The sequence below is a fragment of the Microtus pennsylvanicus genome, chromosome 16 (assembly GCF_037038515.1).
Source record: "Microtus pennsylvanicus isolate mMicPen1 chromosome 16, mMicPen1.hap1, whole genome shotgun sequence".
NCBI classification, from domain to species: Eukaryota; Metazoa; Chordata; class Mammalia; order Rodentia; family Cricetidae; genus Microtus; species Microtus pennsylvanicus.
Window position 1 is genome coordinate 46,782,258 of NC_134594.1, and position 24,534 is coordinate 46,806,791.

General features: G+C 47.9%; 1 protein-coding gene across 6 annotated transcripts in view; it reads right to left on the reverse strand.

Annotated features, from left to right (window-relative positions):
- Positions 1 to 24,534, reverse strand: part of Tmem131l (transmembrane 131 like) — a 116,553-nt gene that overhangs the window by 2,974 nt on the left and 89,045 nt on the right. For 5 of the 6 annotated variants that reach the window (XM_075950373.1, XM_075950372.1, XM_075950378.1 and 2 more), the window contains 18 exons: positions 23,456 to 23,525; positions 22,314 to 22,431; positions 20,510 to 20,651; positions 19,299 to 19,408; positions 18,395 to 18,467; positions 16,848 to 16,972; positions 15,105 to 15,247; positions 14,204 to 14,390; positions 13,596 to 13,781; positions 12,636 to 12,785; positions 11,707 to 12,329; positions 9,433 to 9,584; positions 7,479 to 7,603; positions 5,687 to 5,844; positions 4,682 to 4,864; positions 4,006 to 4,084; positions 2,636 to 2,718; positions 893 to 1,013 (listed from right to left, as the gene is read on the reverse strand). In XM_075950373.1, coding sequence (XP_075806488.1) covers positions 893 to 1,013; positions 2,636 to 2,718; positions 4,006 to 4,084; positions 4,682 to 4,864; positions 5,687 to 5,844; positions 7,479 to 7,603; positions 9,433 to 9,584; positions 11,707 to 12,329; positions 12,636 to 12,785; positions 13,596 to 13,781; positions 14,204 to 14,390; positions 15,105 to 15,247; positions 16,848 to 16,972; positions 18,395 to 18,467; positions 19,299 to 19,408; positions 20,510 to 20,651; positions 22,314 to 22,431; positions 23,456 to 23,525 — 2,828 coding nt within the window. The remainder of the gene's footprint in view (positions 1 to 892; positions 1,014 to 2,635; positions 2,719 to 4,005; positions 4,085 to 4,681; positions 4,865 to 5,686; positions 5,845 to 7,478; positions 7,604 to 9,432; positions 9,585 to 11,706; positions 12,330 to 12,635; positions 12,786 to 13,595; positions 13,782 to 14,203; positions 14,391 to 15,104; positions 15,248 to 16,847; positions 16,973 to 18,394; positions 18,468 to 19,298; positions 19,409 to 20,509; positions 20,652 to 22,313; positions 22,432 to 23,455; positions 23,526 to 24,534) is intronic. The other variant, XM_075950375.1, reaches the window with a different exon arrangement.

Below are 24,534 nucleotides of genomic sequence, written 5' to 3' on the forward strand. Positions count from 1 at the left end.
GTCCAGGGCAAGCTGCCCTCCTAACCACAGTGTTAGCTAGACACAGAACCTGGCTGCAGCTGTCGTGGTACCATGGAAAGACAAGGGGATACCTCAGCATCTCAGTACACATCTGAGGGGCTTCACCGTGTCGGTTCTGCCAACTGTAGTCCAGCTGTCCCTCAGAACACAAGCAGCACTCAGCTTGGAAAAGTCTCCATTACAGCCAGGGGCTGGGATGGTGACCACTACAGACTAGACGCTCCTTATGGACATAGGCAGGAATACTGTTGCAATGAGCTAAACCACGCCTTCAAGCGGACCCTGTGACGACAGAATGTCACGTTTGCCAGGCCCCTGACGAACACAATACCGTATGGCACACGGAAGCAGCTGCTACTGTGTCTCAATTTTCTGATGCCAGGACCTCGGACCAGGTTAGTTTGTAAATACGTTCAAGAATGAGGCATGGGGCCAGGCAGTGGTGGCGCACGCCTTTAATCCTAGCACTAGGGAGGTAGAGGCAGGTGGAGCTCTGTGAGGTGGAGGCCAGCCTGGTCTACAGGCTCCGTAGCTACACAGAGAAACTGAAAAGAAAAATAATAAATAAATAAAGAATGAGCCATGGGAAGATGAAGATCTGCCAGGGAATAGGAAATGTGAACATCTTTAAACATGTCCTATGCATGAAGTCATGAAGTCAGCCTACGGAGGAAAGTCTGGTGGGGCCACTTGATTCACTGCTTTGATTCCACATTTCTCACACAGCTGTTTTGTTAAACAGCACAACATAACTTCAGAAGGCAGAAAACACGCAGCTCCAAGGCCCTGTCCTGGTGCCTGTGACGAGGCCCTAACAGCTCTGGCTGCAGGGCCTTAGGCCAAGCAGAGTTGTATGGTGCAGTGGGCCTACCTGTCAGGGATGGGGGCAGGCTCCTGTGACGTGCCTGGCTCATCACTCTCCACAGGGCAGTTGAAGCTGCTGGTCAGACACACGGGCTGGGATGGCCACAGGCCTCCAGGTGGATACAGACCTGAGGAGAACGAGGAGGGATGCTCAAGTGAGCAGACACACAGCATGGCAGAGCCCATGAGGCAATTTTCAGTTGGGTGGTCCAGGCCCCACTGAGGAACATTCTGCTGGAAGTGTGGCTGAGGGTGGGGACGGAGGGACTAGAGGCTGACAGGACTGGTACTGTGCCTTGGCAGGAAAGCCTTGGATGGCGAGTATCGGGAGTGTGGGCACAGGTTCCCACGGGTACACCCATTTCTGCACTGGGGCCTACTCTGGACGATCTTTCCAGAGACATTCGCTAAGTCAAAGCCGTGGAGAGTTGGGCCTCCAGCAGAGCAACTGGCAGGCACCCTGCCACTGGAGAGAAGACTTGGGTCCCTAGGCTCAAGGTTCCTCTCCTGCCACATCTATACCCACCTTGTTCAGGATGCATGGCACTAAGGGAAACATTGATGCAGCTGGCACAGCCCTACGTCTAAGACAAAATTGCAACCACCCCTCTGGGGACCTAGGCTCCATTCTGTCACACAAGCTGCTAGTTTAGGAGGATTGCACCCTCGCTGCCAGGCTGTCTCTGCACTGCAGCGTCCCGCCTGTCATGAATTTCTAGGCACAGAAGCGAGCATGCAGGCCAAAGCTAATGCTGCCATGAAGAGCAAACACCACACATGTCCTGCCACGATTCCTGACCCTGATTTGGAAGAAGTCCCATAATAAAACAGGTCACCAGAGAACAGAGAGAGAGAAGACTAAGAGGAAGAGAATGGAAAAGCTGAGAACTGGCGGTGGGGAGTGTGCTGGTCTGAATAGGTATGGCCCCAATGGATCATGTGTTTGAATGCTGGGCCATGGGGGGTGCACTATTAGGAGGTGTGGCCTTGTTGGAGTAGGAAGTGTGTCACTGTGGGGGTGGGCTTCAAGGTCTCATATATGCTCAAGACACTCCCAGTGACATAGTTGCTTCTGCTGCCTGCGGATCAAGATGTGGAACTCTCAGCTCCTTCTCCAGCACCATGTCTGCCGGCATGCCACCATGAAGATAACAGGCTAAACCTCTGAACTGTATGCCAGACATGATAAAATGTCTTCCTTTATGAGCTGCTGTGGTTAATATGGTGTCTCTTCACAGTAATAGAAACGCTAACAAAACAAGGGGACCCCAGGCTAAAGCAAGGGTTCCTTTTGACCCCCTCAGTCTCCAGTCTGGGGTCACTGTCTTACCCCCCTGCAGGGTTCAACTCTGCCTCGATCCTAGTTTAGGAGTCAGGCTGTTCATCCAGGCTGCAGGGGCCCAGTTAAGGGGCTCCCACATGGTGGGGTGGGGAGAAGAGAGTCAGATGGGGACAGGAAGCCGGCTGCCCCGGCTTGTCCCTACCTCACTCTTGCTTCTCCTGGGCCACACAGCCACTTGTTTTCTGCTATCTTACTGGGGAAGTGAGCTCAGCGCAGAGGGAGGATCTGACAAGGGCGTTCATAGTGGTGCAGGATGGTCGGCCAGGGCACCTGCTGTCTCTCCAAAGAGCAGCTGCCCCTCCTACGGCCAGCAAACAAGGTTGAAGAGAGGCCCCCACCCGAGGTGCCATCTCCAGCTCCCAGGCAGGAAGACACACACAGCCCTTGGGCGTCCACAGTAAGCCTCACCTTTCTCTTCTCCAGCACCTGAGGGCACGGCAGGAAGACCGGCACAGGAGGACTCTGTGAACTGGGTCAGGTCACTCGCATCACTGTGGGCAGGAGGACAGGAAACCGTGATTTTCCACACAAAGAAATCCAAACACCACATAACCAGATCTCATCTGAGCCCCACAGAAGTCCCGTCAGAACCACACAGACGTTAAGACTCACAAAGCCGGGAGGGGGTTGAGGAACACCACCATGTCTTGCTTGAACAAACCATTTGGACTACTGTGAGGTCGGCTGCAGCTTCCAGTCTGCCTGTACAGACAGCAGCACCTTCACCACAGACAGTTCACAGGGAGCTTTCTTAGGTGTTAGCCTTCATTCCTCCCATCGTGAAAGGTACAGTTGGCCCTCAGGCATCCCAGGCTGCAGGGTGTGTGTGTGTGTGTGTGTGTGTGTGTGTGTGTGTGTGTGTGTGTGTGGCCTGAAGATATCTGGAGGAAGCATTGGACAGCAGTTACCTGTCTAGCAGCTACCAGGGACTATGCAGTCAGACCTACAAAGGCCGAGTCTGTACTGAAAACACACACACTTTCTCTAGTCATTATTCCCCAAACAAGGAGGTCTGACTTCAATTTGTAAGACATTGTCATTACATTAACCCTACCAGTAATCCAGAGATGATGCAATGCATAGGGGAGGATCAGCATGAATAGCTCTATGAAAATATTGTCATTTTGTAGTTATTTTGAGACAGGGTTTCACCACGTCAAACTAGCTAGCCAGGCTAGTCCCTAGCACTATAGAGCCCAGGTTGCTCAAATTCATGGCAATCCTCCTGCCTCAGTCTTCTGAGTACCAGGGTAACAGGCATATGCCACTATCCATGTTATATGAGGGACTTGAGTTATCTTTAGAGTTGGGAGTATGTATGCAGGTTCTGGAATCTACTGCCTACTGATATCAAGGGGCAACTGTATCTTTATTATCATCATCATTATTATTATCATCATCATCATCATCGATCTAATATCATCATCATCATCATCGATCTAAAGCATCACACAGAGGAACTACAAATGTCTTACTAGATCCTTGGAGGGTTTCTGAACCACTGGTGCTCAGACTAAATTCAAGTCCTACCCCGGGGAGATGGCTCCTCTTTCTGCTTTGAGAGGTCACACATTTCCCAGCCTGTCACCTCGCTGAGAGGACAACAAAGCCAGAGACTCCCCCACATAAGCCCTGAACACATTATCTACAGTCAGAGTTTGCTTTCCTGTGGCTTTAAAAAGGCTTTCATGGCTCAGCCCACAGAGAAAGCACCGAAAGCACCTCCCTAGCAGAGAAAACAATGCCACACTATGGCAGCAAGGATCCTCAGAACTTACGCGGGGCTGCAGATGTGGTGGGAGAGGCTCAAGGGGATGGAGGCTTCCGAGGGGGAATCCTGCGGGGAAGCACCGTCTCCTGCATGAAAGCAACACACTGTCAGAGGCTGTCTGAGGTTAGCTTCAATTAACAGACCGGCCCCTTCTTCAGAGACAGTTTCAGCCTCATGGAAACAGTCTGCATGAGGGTCAGGTTTTTGGCACCTTGGTTTTAACACACTAGTTTTAACTGTTTGCCACAGGACCAAGAGTTTGTCAGGTGATACACACACGGGGCTCGAAAGAAAAACCTACTTTGAGAAAACATAGGACAGTTTTGTTTGGAAAAAAAGGAGTAATATTTGAAGAACTATTAATAAATACCACTAATAGTTCTATTAACATATGTTAACAGATAATATATAAACTATTAATGGTATTACTGTACATTTGTACAGTAAATTAAAAGTGGTTTACAAGATGGTCAGTTCTGTTTAATATTTTAGCACAATAAAGAAGACATACAGATGTTTATGTCTTTGAACTGGTAGTAACAATAGTGCCCAGGAGGAGAAAGGAGAGGGAGGCAGACAGCCCAAGGCAGCCAAGCCTCAAAGCTGCAGCCCTCCGCTCTGTCCTCTGCAAGGTACCCTGGACCTTGCACTGGCTGCAGGCAGGATGCTGTCCCTGAACTCACCTGCTGGTGGGAAGTGCTGTGCCTCCACCACTGGCTTCCTGTCGCAGTCCGAGCTGCTGCTGCTCCAGCTGCCCCAGCTGCCCCGGCTGGCCCGCACGCTGCCTGAGGAGCTGCCACAGTCAGAGCTGGAGTCCGAGCAAAACTTGTCTGCACACTTCTTCTCAGCCTTCTGGTAGTAACTGTCTGGAGAGGCAGAAGAGGGGCCATGCTGTGCCAAGGTGGTTCCCATAAGTATAGAAGGGGAACAGGGAGGGCAGGGTAGGTTCACGGCCACCACCTCTGCTCAGCTAGTAAAAACACAACCATGGCACTCGAGGAGACACCAAGGCACAGGGTAAGCCTGCTCTGCCTGTGGACAGACAGTAGGACCAAGTAGAACCTTCATCTAAGAATTGGCTCCAAGCCGGGTGGTGGTGGCACACACCTCAGTCCCAGCCTTCGGTCCCAGCAATCGGGAGGCAGAGGCAGGCGGATCTCTGTGAGTTTGAGGCCAACCTGGTCTACAAGAGCTAGTTCTAGGGCAACTAGGGCTGTTACACAGAGAAACCCTGTCTTGAAAAACCAAAACAAACAAACAATAACAACAAATACTAAAAAACGCTTGCCTAGCATGGACATGGGATGTGAGCCTCAATGCAAAACAACTGAATTACATGCAAATGGTTTATCAAGAAAATAGAATCTATTGGGCGAACAGACTATTCTACACTGGCTCTGGCACTGGTGTCCCCCACAGCTCTCACTCCTGGGGCACTGCCCAACAGACCCCTGGTGGGTCAGCACTCCAACCCAGAAACTACAGGGCCACATATGCAGAAACTACCGGTTTCTCGCCTGGGTCTGCCCTTTCCCCAAGGCCTACCTAAGGTCTTATGCATACTGGCCCTATTCCTTTAGCCATATGCACAATGCCAGCTGGGAATGGACAGGCCTCAGGGTCAGCAGCCTTGTGGAGACTCTCAAAGAACAGACCGTGGGGAGACCATTCACAGCTGTGTTACGTACCCTCCTCTCTCCGTGCAGGGAAGCTGCCCGAAGTTTCCAGGCCAGGCTTGCACATCTCCCTCGTGCTGTCCTGTGTACTCCAGCTTCTGCCGTCCCCGCTGGGCTCCGGCCTCTCAAAGCCACTGCACACGAGTTTCAGTTCACTCTGTTCAGAAGGCCTGGGGGAGCCACGGGAAAGATCACATCTCTCTCTCGTTATACAGATACACTTCCGCTCGAGATGCGTCGGGGCAAAGTTACAATCAGGGACAAACTGAGGTCTCCTCTCTGAATCTCATGGAGGACGACAAGCAGGAAATGCCCTTAAATGATGTAGGAGAAGGTGGTGTGGCTCAGTGGCAGGACTGTGCTTAGCACACACAGAAGTCATAGGTTCAAGTTTTTGCACTCCTGCATCCTCAAGAGGTTGCCACTTTGAGTTAGAATGAATTCAGGGCTATTTGGTCCAGTTTCATGCTTTACAATGAGAAAAACGGATTTTACAATGTTGCTCAAGGTCGCCTGGCAGTTTAGGGCTCCTGGCCTGTTTTCTTGGATGTCCAGTGGCTGACCCTGCTGCTTAGTGTCTGGTGGGAGGTCCGAGAGCTCATCTGCAAACATTCCCTTAGCTGTTACCATACTCTGCATGCACGCGCACGCACATACACACACACACACACACACACACACACACACACACACACACACACACACACACACACAGTCGCGATCCCAGAGTCAACCGTGATCATGAAAATGCAGAAAGGCCTGATGTCTCCTCTATACAGGATACTGCGCTCCAATTCTCCAAACAACATCCATGAAGGATGTGGTATGTAACATGTTTATTTCCACTGTGCTGAATGCTCGTATGAATGAAGTAGAGAAAAGAGCCAGAAAGCTACCCTGGCTGTGGGGAGCTATGACAATGCGGAGCCACAAGCTCCGTTCTTTGTGGCAGCCCCCTTGGGCTCTGAGCTCCGTGTCGGCATCCCTGGGTGCTCTGAGCCCTTAGAACGCTCGACTGTGCCACAGTGGAACCTCACTCCCACTCAAATGTGCAAGAGCTGGAGGACCTGGACAAGAGCACGTTGAAACACCACCAAGCTCACACGGTGGTGATGTAAGAAGAAAAGCCTACCCGGGAAGAGAGGGCCCTGGCAGGACACAGCTTTCACGCTATAAAGGGACTGCTGAGGACAGGTGGCAGGATCTTGGAACAGAGTTTTCTACAGGAAACTGGGGCTCTGCACAGGGATGCTCTTCAGACAAGAGGGAACTGGGGGGCGGGAAAAGCCTGCCTGTAGCTAAGGAAAGAAAGGGGATATGTGTGCTAAAGGTTCCAACATCCTGGGAGTCTAAGATGGAAAACCTGAGCTCAAAGCCACCTCTGCTGGATGCGGAGTCAGAGTGACCATACGGGGTTAAAGCGAAGGTCAGGGCAAAGCGACTGTACGGTCTTATTACAGGACTGGGTGGTGGCTGTGTGCACGTGTGTCTGTGCCAGGGTTTTCCACACGCCCTGCTCCACGAAAGTATAAACAGAACGAGGCCTTGGTAGGAGGGACAGGTTAGGTATCTTCCTCTAAAGTTTCCCATAGCGTTTAACATTTTATAAGGGACAGATGAAAATAAGTCTTCAAAGGTCGTGTTACAGCATTTTTACGAAGTAAAATTACAAGAAAATGTGTTAATTACATTTTGATCTAAACTTAATGCACTGTGCTGTATCACCTCTCCACCCTTATAAAAGCAAAACACTGAAGTGAAAAGAAACCCAGATTAAACCGGCAGGGCCGCAGACGTGGCGTACCTGGAGGCCTGGGCAGCAACCCTCTTCTTGTTTTTCCTACATGTTCGGCTTTTATTCCAACCGAGAGCTGGTGTGCTTCCTTCTCTCTTCTCCTGAAGCTTCCTCCTCCTGTAAGGATCTTCCTGCTGAAGAGGAAAAAGGAAACACTTATGGCTTCAAGAGACATAGTCTCTTAAAGACAAAACTCGTGATGGCCTTTGTCTAACTTTTCGGGAGGAACTCTATCTGCACCCAGACCTCTCAGCACTGGTGAGACCTGAGACCCACCCTTCTCGGTCTCTGCTTTCATTTCCCCCCTTTCTCGACTTTCTCAGGCTCTGCAGACAGAGAAGGAAATAATTGTTGTTTCTGAAACTCCCAAAGGGCTGAGGGGGTGAGAAGATCTGCCATGTAGGCGGCTGTGGGAACCGTCCTGCAGCCTCCGCCTGGATCGCTAGCGCCTACGGCTCACTGGATCAACTGCTGAAGCCAAATCAGACTAACCCAGGAAGAAACTGGCTGTGTGTGTGTGTGTGCTAATTTGTTCATGGATGAACTTTGTGTGAACAGACATACCGCCACAGGATATTCCAGACTTGACGGACTATCCAGACCAGACCCTGCAAGTCAGGTCAACATCTCAGCTCTCAATATAAGCATAAACATATACTCTGTGTGTGTGTGTGTGTGTGTGTGTGTGTGTGTGTGTGTGTGTGTTTACCAGTTTAGTGACTTTAGAGCAGTGGCTCTCAACTTAAGCATAGAGACCCCACAGAGATAGAATATCCCAATATTTACATTGTGATTCAGAACAGCAGCAAAATTACAGTTATGAAGTAGCAATGAAATAATTTTATGGTTGGGGTCACCATGACATGAAGAACTGTATTAAAGGTCACAGCATTAGGAAGACTGAGAACCACTGCTTTAGAGAACCCTGAAATCAGGCTGCTTCAGGCCCAACTCCACAGGGGTAACTTCAATCCCCAACTCCCACCTGGCAGTCCCAGTGTGGAGGGCCCAAGAGCCTTCTCTCCCTTGTTTCCCTGTGGGGGAGGGGGGCAAGCATCGCCCTAGCTGCTCCCAGTTGGTGGGCTCTCTCCTTGCAGGTCCGGCAGTGCCTGTTGCCTGCCTGCCGTGACTTTCTGTGTGCTACACCTGTACAAGCTGCCACCCTCTGGGGCTTGCCAGGACTTGATGCTCGATTACACACAAGCGCCTGTGCACTTCTCAACCTCTTCGGGATGCCTATGGCATACCTATTTTGTAGCATTTCCATAAACAAAAGAGTCGTGTTTGCTATATCAGATTCACAGAATACAGAGTAACCACTCAGAAACAACGAGGCTCCCTCCCTATTTCACAAAGCTTCCCTCTGAATATTTCCCCACGAGCCTACACATATATAATATGACACTAAGGCAATGAATTACTTTCCCACTGAGTCTGAAGCAAGATTAAGTTTGTGTTTCTTGTCTTCCGTGCTCTGGGCAACTCTTTATGCCTCAAGCTACATGAATAATGAAGACGATGCCTATGTTTGTCATTAGGCATCCGCTTTTCCAGACCTACACAGTGGAACATTTTCATCTATACACGGAACTCTTCCCTTAACGCAGGAAAATCTTCTGTTCCACTAATAACACTCTTGTGCTCTTTTAGAGAAAAGATGATGACAGATGCAGGCCAGAGAAAGATGAAAAGGGGATGTCAGCACTAACCAGATGGAACAGGTTCTGGTCTGGCTCTACTCCACGACTGCCACTAGATGAGGGATCCAGAGATAAAAGCTACCTGGGTTCACTGAGAACCATTTCTCTATACCTATATAATCAGAGGATAAAACTTTCTGAACGAACAAATTACAGTGTTACTATCACCTGCAGAGAAGACATCTACTTATAGGAGAGATCTGTGCCCTTCGCCGGCCTGTGAGCGCTGCTCTCTTTAACAGGAGAGAGAGAGGAATGCAAACCTCTAGTGATGGCGGTGTGTCCTGCTTCTCAGGGCACGCACCCTCTGGAGACGCTCTCTGACTCCTCCTGGAGGAAGACAGCTTTGTGTCAGCCCCCTTCACAGTCTCGCCGCTGTCCACGTCGGTCTTGACAGGCACTGGCTGGTTATTCCCTTGAATAAATTTAAAAAAATCAATATCTAGCATTTTTTCATTCATAGTCCCCATAATTAAATGTTTTCCTTCGACAATCTCATCTTTCAGTTCTGATAACCATGATTCCCCAGAAACACACTCTGATTACAAGTGGAAACACACTTACATAAACGTTCTGCGATCTTTAAGAGATGTCAGAGTGACGGTGGGACATTAACATTGCTGTGTGGTCACAGTTCACAGTGGCCAAAGGCGGAAACAACCTGCTGTCCACCAGAGGACACGGACGAAAGGAAAACTATCGTGGGGCTACAGTTAGCACTGCCAAAACCACACATGCATTAGCTAAGATGCTTTAAAAGGGATTAAAATCCTGGTTGAAATGGCCTGAGGAACCTTAAAGGTAGTGTATGAAATGAGCCAGACAGAAAGGGGCAAATGTTTTATGACTTCAGTTGGAGGGAGACCTAATGCAGCCACATTCACAGACAAGAGGATGTTTCCCAGGCGATGGGCAAGGGGTGACGGGAGTTTAGTTTACTACTCAGCAGACACTGTTTGGGTTGACAAAGTCCTGACGATTGACTGAGGTGATGCTTGTCCAATACCTCACATCAGAATAAATGCTCCTCTCAGAGAACCCCAACTATCTTTTACATCATAGTATTCTTTATGGAGCAGTCAAGGTTCCTCTTGCAGATTGTGCCAAAAGCATGAAGCTCTCTAGAGTCAGCCCAGAGCCTTCCCACGGCTTCACTTCAGTATCAGCAAGTGACGAGTAACGAGATCTTCATGCTTTGAACACACGCCTTGTTCCCCAGACAGTGCTCTCAGGAGGTGTGGTGCACCTTTAGAGGCAAGCCTCCTGGGCGGGGCCCAGGTCACTGGGAAGGGGTCATGAGACCTTGGTCTTCCCCCTACACTTGCCTGTTTGTTTTCTGGTTTGTGATATGGGTGTGCTCTGATGGAGGCTTTCTACCTTGCCAGGTGAACTCCAAGCAGAGCCTTAAAAGACAACAGAACCCCTAGAACCCTGCCCCACTGCACAGTTTAAGAAATACTTCACTGCAGTGATATGGAGCTGGCCAACAAGTGCTCAGAGCTAAGTGTGAAGATCAAAGCTTGACTGTATGTTAGCATGCACCTTTAATTCCAGTACGCAGGAAGCTGAGCCAGGAGGATCTCTGTGAGTTTGTGGCCAGCCTGGTCTACATAGTGAGTTCCTGGACAGCCAGGGCTACTTTATGAGATTCTCTTTTAAATAAATACAGGCTGCTTGAGTTTTTCCAACTGTACAGGAGGAATGTGTTAATATACTGGCCTGAGAAAGAAAGAGGAGCGGGAAGGAAAGAGGTGGCGTATGCCCTCTGGAGGGAGCAGGCATCTGCTAGGGCACGCTGCCCAGTTCCTTCTTCAGTCAATAGCATCTGTCATGACAGCATTTGTCTTTCTTTAACCAAGAGATGCTATTAAAAATGCAAGGCCAGGATCTAGGAGGTGCTACAGTGATCAGAAAAGCTGGTGTAGCCAGCTGTGGTGGCACATGCCTTCAAGGCCAGTAGTTGGGAGGCAGAGGCCAGCAGATTTCTGAGCTCAAGGCCAACCTGATCTACAGAGTGAGTTCCAGGGCAGCCAACGCAACACAGAGAAATTGTCTTAAAAACCAAAGCCAAAACCAAACAAGTTGGTACAGATCTGGTTAGTCAGAAACCCTACAAGGGGTGACTGCTTTTTTTTTTTTTTTTACAAAAAGGAAGCAAAGAACAAATAATTAAAAATGTATCAGTATCAACCTAACGATGACAGACGACATTAATACCCCTACCTTGTTCGAAAGCGTGAAATTCTTAGTCATACATTCTAAAAAAGGGTGCCATGTTTTTAATTTCAACATTGATGCCCTTGCTAAAATTGGGTGCACAAACTCACTCATCTCCCACAGTGAAAACCAAAGACACAGCCAGGCACTGTAACCCTGTGACTTGGGGTGCTAAGGTAAAAGTCCTGTGGTGTGTCGGACAAGACGGGGCTGCACTGGTGTAAGAACATGAGGAAAAGCAGTGGGGAGAGGACAGCAGTGTCTTTCTGAAGGTTACAGGTGAGAGACCAAAGGAGAACTATCTAGACGGCCAAGATTACCGTGTTTCCTGGAGACGTCTGGCATGTCTGGCTGCTGGTACTGAGGTGGGCTTTTGGGCAAAGGACTTTCAGGTGGCTTCTTAGAAGTCTTCTGTGGGCAGGGCTCTTGTTCCTTGAGCTCGGCCACGGGTTCTGGAGTTCTAATGTCAGTTTCCTTAGGAAACATACATGTCTGTGGTCCCTCCTTCATACTACATTCTGAAGAAGTATTATCGACAACTGTGTTTCTCACTGAGTTTTCCTCTTTGATCAGTACATTTTTGGGGAGGGTTAAATTCTTCTGCAAACTGACGTTCACACCACTGGCATATTTGAGGCTGACCCAGTTCTCACTCGTGACATTGGTGCAAACATCTTCCCTGGCAGCTGACGGGGAGCTGGCCAGGGCCAAAGTCTGCTTCTCCTCAGTGGCCATGTTGGCACTGCTGGCCACGGAGGCACTGGGTTTCTGTTTGCTGTAGTAGAAGGAGCACTTATGCTTCTTCTGAGAATGCCCATAGGTGGCCGGGCTCCTCTTGGACGCATTCTGGATCCTGCTCAGGGGTGGGCCCACTGGAAGGCAGCTCTTCCCTCGGCCTTTATCAGGCGGGCTGTACGTGTCAAGAAAGTTCTTGCAATTGCTTCTGAACATAAGAAGAAACACGTTTAGTACGAAGGCAAAGCAAACCAAGCTTCACTTCTGCACGAGGGTAGGACCAATTGGTACAGTGCACTGAGGAGCTCCAGCCTCCCCTTCTTTCCCAGCCCCACGAGTTTCCTGCCGAGAGGCCATCGATGAGCTAAGCCCTCACACAGACTATCTAACACAACAGTGCAGCTGTTCACACAAGCGACAGAGAATTGGGTTAAGAGTAGAATTTCTATGACCTTGGAAGGAAATCAGAAACGAGTACCACGAACCCCCCCAAACGCAGAGAGAGAGGCCTTACTTGTGAGAGTGGGAGCTGACCACGTCCACTGGACCACCATTCTGCTGTAAGGATGAGCTGCCGTTCTGCCTCTGCCTTGTTTTCATGAATTCCACCAGAATGTACTGTGCTTGCTGGAAGGCTATCAGGATCACACCCAACAGGGACAAACTGGGGAGAGAGCAGTGCCGCGCGCTGCTGTGTGATTCTGAGCAGCATCACGAAGACCCACCATAACCAGGCACAAGAGAATACGCCTGTAGTCCCAACTGCTCAGAAGCTGAGGCAGGAGGACTGTTTGAGTCTGGGGTGGGCGGCATAATGAGACTGCCTCAAAAACAAAGCAGAGCAAAGCTAAAAGACTTTTCTCTATTACAGAACAGTGGTGAGTGGACGGTAGAAAACAGCTGCACAAATGGGGTTACATTTTATTAAATGGATGACTTATTTCTGATTTTTTTTAAAGGTTAAAAAAGCACTTTAAAGTTAAAAATGCACATATTCATAAGGCTGACAGGACAATCCAATTTTTAAGCATGTTTCTAAAGAGTTACTGTTAAAGGGTCACTGTGGTCTTGCTGAGTAGTGGTGGCCACACCTTTAATCCCAGAACTTGGGAGGCAGAGACAGGTGGATTTCCGAGTTCAAGGCCAACCTGGTCTACAGAGTTCCAGGACAGCCAGGGCTGCACAGAGAAACCCTGTCTTGGAAAACATACAAACAGGATCACTATGGTCTTATGATGTCAGTCACTGCACTGATACAATGACATCAGTCCTGAGGTCTGCCAACCGTGACTGGTGGTGACAGCGAGTGTGGAACAGAGTTGTGAGTCACACCGCAGGTCCTATCACCCTCTCAGGCAGCGCCTGTCACCGCCACGGGACTCAGAGCAATGAAAGTCCCTCCATTCCACGCCTGCATTTCCAAGTGACCCCTGCTCTGCTCTGCCTGACGAGGGTGGGACACACGGGTGCTTACCTGACAAAGAAGACGGTGAGCCTCCAGAAGGACTCCTCCCAGCTGGGACCTGGAACCACCTCTGCACACAAGGGCAGCATGTGATGCGGGAGAGTCACGTTGAGCGTGAAGTGGAACTCCAGGTCTGCGGCCGTCACCAGCATCAGCTCGCGGATGACCCAGGAAGAGGTAAAGTCCGGAGTAAACCTAGGGTAAGCGGCTCATCATTAGGATTGGTATTTCCTGGTTTTAATTCTCACCACAAAGTCAAAATAACAACAGAAGCTAAACTTAGGCCCACATAACAATACTCAGGCCCGCATAACAACACTCAGGACTGGAGAGATGCTTCAGTAGCACTGGCTCCTCTTCCAGAGGACCTGGGTTCAATTCCCAATATCCACACAGCAATTCACAACTGTCTCTAACTCTAGTTCCAGGGGACCTGATAGCTTCTTCTCTCCTTGGGTACCAAACACCCACAGGTGCATACACATGTATGCAGCCAAAACACCCATACAAATTTTTTTTAATAAAAAAGCATATTTATATAAAAGCAGCTGAAGATGTCAGTTACTAATGGGCTGGGTGCCTCCCCCAAGTGTGCACCATGATCAGAAACGACTTACACGATACTGATGTCACGGGATGTGTTTGGGGTCAGGGAAAACGGGCGGCAATCCAGCACTTGGAACCCATAACCCTGGCAGTTATACCCATTGATTTTCAGCGATGTCACGGTTACAGGAAGAGGCCCGATATTCTCAACCTTGAAGTTCTTTGTGATGGATAAGATCTGCTTGCTGTCTTTCGATTCTAGCGAGGAACAAGTTGTTTTATTTAGTATTCATGAACTTCAAAACTAACTTTAATAATAAACAGAATCAAAAAGAAGTTATTAAATAGCTTAAAGCCTGCTATCTACCTGGTTTGTGGAATAGTTCCTTATTCTGTCATCTCTAGATGTTGTTATAAAATGAGAAAACAATAGAAATACTCAAGGCCAGACTCCTCTCAAGGCTAGAGACGAAACTCAGATGCTTATTCTCCCTGGAGCCGAACGGTATGACTTTACTGCAGGGTATCATGCACTCTGACCCTGGAACGCTCACTTATACTGACCCAGGGATGAGGAAGAGACAGAGTGTCTCATATCCCAGGCTGGCCTTAAATTTGCTATGAGGAGCCAGAGATGGCCTTAAACGTTGGATCCTCCTGCCTCTACCTCCCAAGTCCTGGACTAGAGAGGTACATTCCATCACCCCAGGTTCACAGACATTTTTGTTTAAACATCATCACAGGTCAGATACAATAGCAAACCTTTGGAAATAAAGAAAGTATATTTTATATTGGGAGTTTTGGGAAAGATTCAACAGCTTAAAATGTGACTGTAAACTTATTAACTCAGTCTAATCTATATAAGGAGTAATATTTAACCATTTCTATGGTTTCCACCAATCCTTACTTTAAGAACTCTAAGTTATTAAGTGAATGACAAAGATGTAGCAGGTGTCAAGCCTGTAAACTCACGTCGACGACAGTCCATCAGAGTGGACTCGGGCACTTTAAATCGGAGTGACCCTCCTGCACCAGGAAGTCTTCCGCCCACTTTCAAGAGCTCTTGTGCTCCAAATCCTTCCACAGCAACCATGTCGAGGACAGTCAAGTTATTCCTACAACGAGGGTAGCACAGCAGCTTCACCCCAGGCCAAGTCAACACAGCCCTAAAGCACAGCTAACCACCTCCCGAGATACCAGGAGGCTTAGCGCAAATGTTACAAGCTGCCAAGTTTAGCTGGCATTAATCCAAGACAGAAAGAATATGGTTAGTTAAAAATACAAGCGTCTCTTAAAACTATGGCATCTCCTGCATCTTACACATGAAGGTTTCTCCAGGAAATGAATGTTAGTCCAGAGTGCTCACGCTAGCTGGCAGGAGAACACTGAGTGGCCACCACTCTCCAACCACCCGCCACAACTGTTAGCTCAGCTCTGTAACAACCAGGCATGGGGTGGTGACCACACCTCGAGACATCAAATAAAAGTGGCAGATGCAGATGTTAGCCAAACTTGACAAAACGGCAAAACTTTAGAGGTTTTCACAGAGACTGCAATGAGAAGAAATACTGCCTGAGAGATGGGATGACCCTAGAATTATAATTCTGTTTCTTTTTAATCAAAATATCATCCCACAAATTACACTTTGTCAGATTCTTACTAATGCAGTGGCGCAGGCCAGAGTTCATCTTTTTATTAACGGACCGCATGCATGCTGAGACAAAACGTTATGCACCCAGTTTAAAGGAGGCACACAAGACTGAATTCCCAGCACCACGGGGACAATGCCACCTAAGCACAGAGGGAATTCACCTCTATCTCTAACTATGCAAAATGTACTGAAATAGCTTAGTTAGTGATGTAAGAGCCTGTAAGTGATTTGTAGAAAATACTATGTCAATCAACAAAGAAACCGTCAAAAGTAAAGGAACCACTATTAGAAACTTTGTTTTTAAGTCTCGGGAAGCAAAGTTTATTTATAAACTTTCTGAAACCTTCTTCTTCTTTTTTTTCTTTTTAAAGAAGAACAGGTTTTAAATGAAGAGACAACTCAGTAGGAAGCTGGGGAGTCTCGGGTCAAGGCTTCTGAGGACAAATGCTCTGGATTTTATTTTAGCACATTTTCCTTTTAGTCTCATTCAGTTGCAGAACTCATGCTAGCATATTAAAGACAGCCTCCAATAAATTAATCTGTGCAATTGATCTGAAAAAAGAAAAGCTTTTGAAAAGTAACTGAAGTATTATTTATTCAAAGTTGCATTTGGGTTAGGCTCACCAATGAGAATAGCTTCAGTTCAGGCTTGCATTGTAATTTTTATAAAAGGACTCTCGTAAAGACTACCCATAGCAGGAAACGTAAAGACTAAGAAGCATTTTTCCTGCTCCATCAGCAAGCAGTAACTGTCTTTCAAGGGAAGAGAAAGAAGCAGTGGGCCCAGGGAGCCCTTCTCCCGTTGTCCTTGGGGCTACTGAGCACAAGAGGCTGGAGGTCCGGATCTACTCATGGGATGTCTACAGCAATGTTGCAATTATCTTCACTGCTAAGGACAAAGACACAAACGTGTGTGCCTGTGGGTGGGTATGTTCTGACCAGAGACTGAGTGAAATGCGCTTCCTCCTGGGTTAAGTGAGGGCTCCTCTCTGCAGCCCCTACCTCTTCCTAACCCACAACACAGCCTACCACGGACCCTTGAGAAGTGACAGAGACACACCTACCGAATCAGTATGAGGGAGGTGACTTTTCCATAGTCCACCGGTGTGAACACGACACCGACCCTTCTCATCTCCAGAGGCTGCAGATGCAGATGGAGTGCGCCCAGACCAGACTCTGAAGGCTCACCCTGCAGTTACAGAGGACAGCAGTGGGTTTCCACAGCCACCAGGCACATCCCAGTTATAAGCCTGACTGCATGCATCCTCACCGACCTGTTTCCTTTTCTCTCCTCGTATTTGTCGTGCTGGGGACAGAACTCAAGGCCTCATGCATGCTAGACCACTGGAGTTCACCCCTTCTCTAGAAAAATCCATCTGGACCTGTCTGTCCTCAACTGTTCAAGCATTCAACACACCCTATGCCTCATCTGAGAAACTTCAGGATGGTAACTGCAGGACAATCTAGCAGGATACTGCACAAAGGATTTGTCTCCTGGCTTGGGTGGGAGTTTCTTTGACTAAGAAACAGTAATCAGAGAACAGACTGTTCCTGCTTAATTCTATAGCAACTGAACAGGAGCACCCATCCACATCAGATAAGCACAGACTGTCTCTAACAGTGAGTTTAGGTTTTACAGAATTTAGGTTTCATGATTTCCTCCTCTAGGAGAGACACCGCTACTTATTCACATTTGCCTTTATCCCCTCCAGTTCCTCTGAGTAAACACTGCTGTTTTAGCGCTGGTCAGCCAGACTTTACTGATTTGTCTGGCTGACTTCTGCTGATTGGTCTAGCTCACGGAAAGGGAGTGGTTTGACAAATATGATATATAATCTGCATTTATCCTGTCATTTTTATCCTCCAAGCCTTGCTGACATCTCCTGTGCTGCCTGGAAGGACAAAAGGTGATAAAACTGGGTTCGTTTTCATTGAAATCATAAACTCTGCAAGATAAAATCTTGCTTTATAAATACAATATAAACCCCGAACCAAAATATGCCAATTTTAGTATTAAAGCTGTAATAATATCAGCAGTCTATGAAATAGTTTTATATGTCATGCACTGGATTATTTAATCCACATAAAATATTAAGCAATCTATTTTATAAACCTCATCGAATCTTCAAATGTTGTTATGAAGGTCAAAGATGAGATGAAACAACTGCCCAAATTTACATAGGTAGAGGGAGTCAAACCTACACTACCTGCCTGCCCACCAGAAGAGGGCACCAGATCTCATTACAGATGGTTGTGAGCCACCATGTGGTTGCTGGGAATTGAACTCAGGACCTTTGGAAGAGCAGGCAATGCTCTTAACCTCTGAGCCATCTCTCCAGCCCCTATGTTTTTTTTTTTTTTTAATATATCTCTGATTCTGTTGTTCTTTCTTCTCTTGCATGAATCTAATCCATTCTATTAAGATGATTCACAGGCTAAACTAATCCTGCAGTGCTACGTAATAGAAAAATAAACAAACAAACCCTACTATGTGTGCTTCATGCCCAGAGAAGGAAAACAAGAGCCAACACAGGACATACAGACACCAGAACATGAGGTGGTCAGGTTCACTGTTTCTGCAGCCAGCAAGTAAGTGAAGATGGCTTCCTACCTGGTAAGGGCAAGCTTTGGTGAGCTGGAATTCACCAGTTGTGAAATTAATCATCTGCATATCTGTGCCAAACCTAAAAATGAAGCAAAAAACTCCAGTGTTCAAATACCATTGGGATCAGCCAGCAAAGAGTTAACAACATGTGTGTGCTCACACACTCACTAGCCCACTTCTCATCAGATTCCCCTCAGCCCTCTCCACACCCACCAGCCACACTGGTCCCTGTGAATGCAGGGAATTAACGACAATGAGAAACATGCAACAGAGGTCTACATAGGAAGCAATGCTAAGTCCTCCGGGTGGCTTGCTATGGAACTCGAGAGTAAGTCGCTCTCGAGCAATGGCTGCACTATGACCATGGGACCCGGCAGTGTCTAGAGATACGGGCTGACATGGCTGGGGAAGTCTTGCAGGCCTCAGAAACCAGTCAAAGAGCTGAAGGCCTCTAGTGCTGGGCCCTCCTTCCTCTAGAAGGCACTAGTGCAGAAATTGAGAAATCTGGGATCGAGTCTGCTACACAGCCTCCTACCCACTGTGTTGCCCTGGCTAGTCTCGAACTCACAATCTTCCCGTCTCAGCCTCCCAAGTGGCAGGACTACAGGCCGGTACCACTGCACCAGTCTTTAATCTCACTTCCCATGCTAACGAAGATCATCGTAATTTAAAAGATTCTTAATTTTAGAAGTTTCTATGAAAACCTGTGACACTGTAACTCAAGAAAAGAATTCTGGACAGACCGGGCACAGTGACAATGAAGGCGTCACACAATTCCAAGACCTCCCTCAAGCCACACGCACCGGTAGACCAGGCTCCCAGGCACAGGCTGACGGGCTCGCACTGTGCCTGCACAGAGCCTGGGGTAGAGGTGCAGGAGTTCCCGCAGCCTGGCCAGGGAATCCCCTACCATTTCTGCAGCAGGCGCAGTGCGGCTTCAGGTTTCGGGTACAGGGAGAGCGGCAGGAGCTGCAGGGAGACTGGCCGAGGGGACGGGTTCCTCACCACAAAGTGTTTCACCTGGATTTGAGGAGAAAGGGGTTAACGTGGCCAAGAACATGGAATCCTCCTAAGGTATCCCTGTCGGAAAAACATGACCAAAGCTCACACCAGGGTAATACTATGAATGGTTTCTGCCCAGACCCAGGGAGAGTAAAGCAGATCAAGAAGGCAGTGCACTGAGATCCTGGGCTCCACCTGAGGCCAACGGGAAAAAGGAAATCCCCGTAAGGTAAGACACTAGAAAATCTGGCCTACAGAACATAGATCTGGTAACAATCATGAAGCTTCATTTTATATTCTGGTTCTAGAAACAAAAGCCCGTGTACTTAAGTCAGTTAGCGGAAGGTCAGCCCAATGTCTAACCCTCAGGTTTATAAAGCTACGCCTATGTCACGAGAGAAAGAGAGAGAAAGATGGCAGGAAAGTGTGGCACACTGAATACTGAGGACTCCTGGGCAAAGGTGCTTGTCACCAAGCCTCATGAACTGAGTTCAAGCTCCGGAAGCCACATGATAAGAGAGAGAACCAGGTCCTGGAAAGAGTCCTCCAATGTCCCCTGCACACACACCACTAAATCAACAAACATAAAAAAGACATGAATCCTAGAAAGGGGCGGTTGGAAGCTCCTCGTGCTAGTTTTGAAACTTAGAAGTTACGCCAAGATTGCGGCCGAGGTGCCTCAGAGAGCACAAGGTGCGGTGCACCACCCTAACTTAAGTGCGGTGTCCTCGGTTTGCTCCCTTCGCCCCTTCCTGCCACCCGGACTATGGGAAAAGTGCACGAGGGAAAAGCCAGCGCACTAAGGTGAGTCAACAGACACCCAGTGCCAAGGCACTGCGGGCATCACAGAGCAATGGCTCCCTCTAGATTTCCATGACAGAGACGTGTTTTAGCCGGTGTGAACCAAGATGTTCTCCGTTGCCAGTTGCTGGGCACTCCCCCACTTCTAACACGGATGAAGTTCTGTCCAGAGGCTTTGTTCTCTTCATGCCCTGTACACATCCCCACTCAATGTCCTAATGACGTTTGTGTCTCGTCTGGAACCAATCTCCAGGTCTAAATGCCCCAGTGCTCTGAAGCCCCCGGCTTGGTGTCACAGGCGAGCTACACTATGCTCACCACGCTGTTCCTGAGGGCAGTGGCACCGAAGTTCAACACAAGGCCAGGCTCCAGGACCAAGCGGGGTAAAAAGGAAACCAAGGGTTCTGAGTCCTTGGATTTCTTCGCAGAGGCAAACTGAGTCATTCCCAACACATTTCTCCTGGAAAATTGACAAAGAAAAAAGAAGAAGAATAAATATATACAAAAAATAACCTTGGCATATTTTTTTTAATGGAAATACTAAATACCATTCCCTGTAAAAGGCAGGCACAAAACCTCTGGGGGAAACGGCTTTTGGTAGAATTTGGAAAGATAAAGTGTACGACGGATCCTAGGGGTCTGGTGACGTCATCCGGGGCTGAGCACACGTTTCTCATGTCAGTCCCCGAGTTCAAAGTCCGACATTAAAGGCATACTCATGCACACGTAAGCACATACGAGCAAACCCGTTACTAGAAAGCAAGCAATCACAGAATGATTGCCATTCTGATACCACATCAGAGACACACAAGCTGCCCAGAAGGACACACAGCAAAATTTGAATTTGCCATCAAAACTGCTAACTATGGGGCCAGGGAGCAGGCTCGGTGAGTAAGATCGCTTGCGGGGCGTGAGGAAGGAAGCTCAGCAGCCACAAAAGCAGCTGGGCATGGCTGCAAGCAAGCACACCTGAGCCTCAGGCAGCTGAAAATGCTGAGCTCCGTCTTCAGGGAGAGTCAGAGGGTACCTAACACATGCCCCTCAGCCTTCTGAACATGGGAACATGCGTGTACACCCATCTCTCATGTAGACACACACACACAAATTAACAAAATGATGACAGAAATTGGAATCTACGGTGATGCTCACAGGGGGCTTTAAAGGCTCACACAGTATATGGTAATAAACAGAGCCCACACAATGTCACCCTCAGCCTTCCCACGTCATGGGCATCAGTCGGGCTGAGACAAGGCTTGCTCGTGAATACTACAACTGCGGTGTGAAAGTCTTAGGGATCAGCAAATGTTACCAAAGGGAAAAGCTCGCCAAGGTGGACATCCATCAAGAGTCACCTACAGCATTCAACTTTGCAGTGCTAACCACGGGACAAAAGGACATCTGTGTGCTTCCTCGTGTGATGAGGCCCCAACAGCGCCACACCAGCAGGGAGCCGGTAGTTTCGCTAAAATTGATGCAGACTTGAAAACCAATTACACACGGAAGAAAGACCCACGGTGTGGAATAGTCTGTAAGACAACTTGTCTAAACTAGAAAATCTGTCAACGTGATAAAAACTGCAGATGGATGGAAACAAGACAAGGGGATGTAGCCCTGAATGACCCCGAATTAAAACAAAGGAAAAAGAAGGGGGCGGGGTGTGGTAACAGGTATCATAGGTCATAGGCCAACTAGGGAACTTTTAGCATGAACTATAGCTGATACATTATTGGTCAGTTTGCTAGTTGCAGTTGTAATGCTACATATAAAAGAATATTTTCCAATCATTTTCTTCTAATACTGAAAGCTTCAGTGTGACGGCCATCAGAGATTCTCCCAGGAAAGTACTGAGGCTCAAGGCTAAAATTCACTGCTTATGCTCAAATAACTCAGCAAAAAGCAGTCGGTGGATACGTGCCTATGCATAGAGACAGAATACAAAAAGAAAAAAAAAAGGCAAAATTGCTGCCTGGTGAGCAAACTCCAGTTGAGGAACAGCAGAGAAATATGTACGGTGCTGCCCTGGCAACGCTTCTGAGGCTGGGAGTTTGCACGGTCACTAACAAGTCCAGTGCAGAACGCAGTAGGAAGCAGTCACGCCCCTGCCCACCCACGGAGGACGCACCTGCAAACGTGGCCACTTTTGTAATGCTTCCATCTTTCATACAGTTTATTTGCAAGTTCAGAATCCACGTCCCAGGTAGACCGATCCAGAGAAAGACTTCCATCCCAAGGAGGAGTTTCTAAAAGTTAGATCAGATTCAAACTTCAGATTTACCAAGTACAATTATTAGTAACTAAAGCCAAGGGCTGGCCATTTCGCTTCACAGACTAAGAGGGCTATGGCGTGAATAAATTCTGCTGCCTCCCTCTGAAGCCCCCCACCTCAATGGCACGTGACACGTCAAATGAAACAAACATGGGAAAAACAGAACTAAAGCGTGTCATGTGAAGAAATAACGTAAAAGACGACACATGGCTCATGACACAGCTGAGACAAATGAAAACTGCGCCTGCAGCGTTCCCGACAGCTTCCAGCCGAAAGGGCAGAGCTGCTTCCATGGAAACACCCTCTGGCAGCTGCGTCCTTCGGGGATGTGGAGGGACAGACAGTAGTGGTCAAGGAGGGCACACACCAGCAGTTGATCCGACACAACGGACTTGCGAGGTCCCTCACCCCTACATAGCGGCCCTGTCCTGTCTCCACTAGTGGGGGTGCTGGGAAGAAAAGGGGGCTCTCCCAAAGGTAAGGCTGTACTTTAAAACTCTCTTTACACCAGAGATCTCAGTAAATCAAAGTACAAAGACAAAATACAGAACCAAAACCCAGGCTCAACTTCCAAATCACTACCAAGGCCTTCAGTTTCACAGGGCACTGAGTGCCTCCTGATACAGGGAGAGAGAGATGCATGCATGGCCTAATTCTAACTTCTAGCGGCTTTCATATAGACTCCAAGTTTTCCAGTTTTGCCTGGCGATAAGGCTCCTAAGATCAAACAATGTTATGTTTTAATCTCTCACAAAAGCACAAGCTACATAAGAAAAAGAGGACATTCTTATTTCTACAAATACCCTAGCTGTCTGGAGGATTATCAACTATTTCGGGTCATTCTGTCAATGACCATGCTAACCAAGTATAGAGTATGATACAATTGCTTTAACAGAATTAATTATTTATTAATTCCATCTACTAGAGCTAACTTCTATCACCGCCTTCCATTTCCCCCAAACTTCAGTGCTACAGAAATCCTAAAGCAAAATACTTACCTGCTCTTGCTTTTCCCATGAAATAATGCATGCCACAATGTGCTATCACTTCAAAACCCAGACTCCCTTCCTAGATTGAAAAGTAATATATGAATAACTTAAAACACAACACTCGGCATAAAAATCCTAACACACTAAGACAGGAAGCAGACATGGGCTCTACCTCAGTGGACTCCCCTTTAGCCAGAAGCCAAACAACGAAAAAGCAATTTCCTGGTTCCTTTGTCACCTCAGCGGCGTCTGGGCTGCGCCTCACAGGGTGACCACAGTGGCCTCGCTACAGCCATCAGTGCCATACAAGGGCAACTGGCAGTCCCCGTACAGCTGTCAAAGACGAGAACCTCACTACTGGGCACACCAGACGCCAAGCTGCCATGGGAATTTTAGACTTGGAACATGTCTGGGGGCTTTGCGTTCTGCTTGTCTTGAGCTGGACTCTACTCCTAGGGTGTGCTGATCTCTACTAACTTTAGCCACCCCCCACAGGTCTGGGGAGTGCCTGGGTTCTAGTCCCCTTGCTGCTGAAGCCTGTCTCCTGCCTCCTCCCTCTAATCACTCTCTTTATATGCTGTGATCGGGGAAGGGCACTTGCTAAGAAATCCCTCCTGCTCAAATATGACTCCATGGATGAACTTCACACTCTTGCCAAGTCTGGTGTAGAGTCCTATGTTCACAATCTCAGCTAGGGCCACGGCATTTCTAACTATGAAACATCAATACTAATAAGTGAGAAAAAAATCATAAAGATGGCTGTATGAATGTCTCATCGTGAAAAACCAGAACTCAGTGTTATACAGAATTGCTTGGCTCAAAAGGAAGCAATAATTAAATGGAAATAAACATTAAGGAAAAAAATGAGACATGCTTAAAATAATCTTAGCTGAACACAATTTGCCCAGATTTTAGGAAGAATCATCTCATGGACCCTTTAGGCTTTACACTGGACCCTTAAGAAAATTCAATGATTATGAGCAACTGAGAACCTCTTAAAAGAAGTCTATTTAAAACACTAAATAATCAGATTTACTAGAAGTCCCTACAAACACATATTAAAAGTTCAACCATGCATTCCTCCCCAG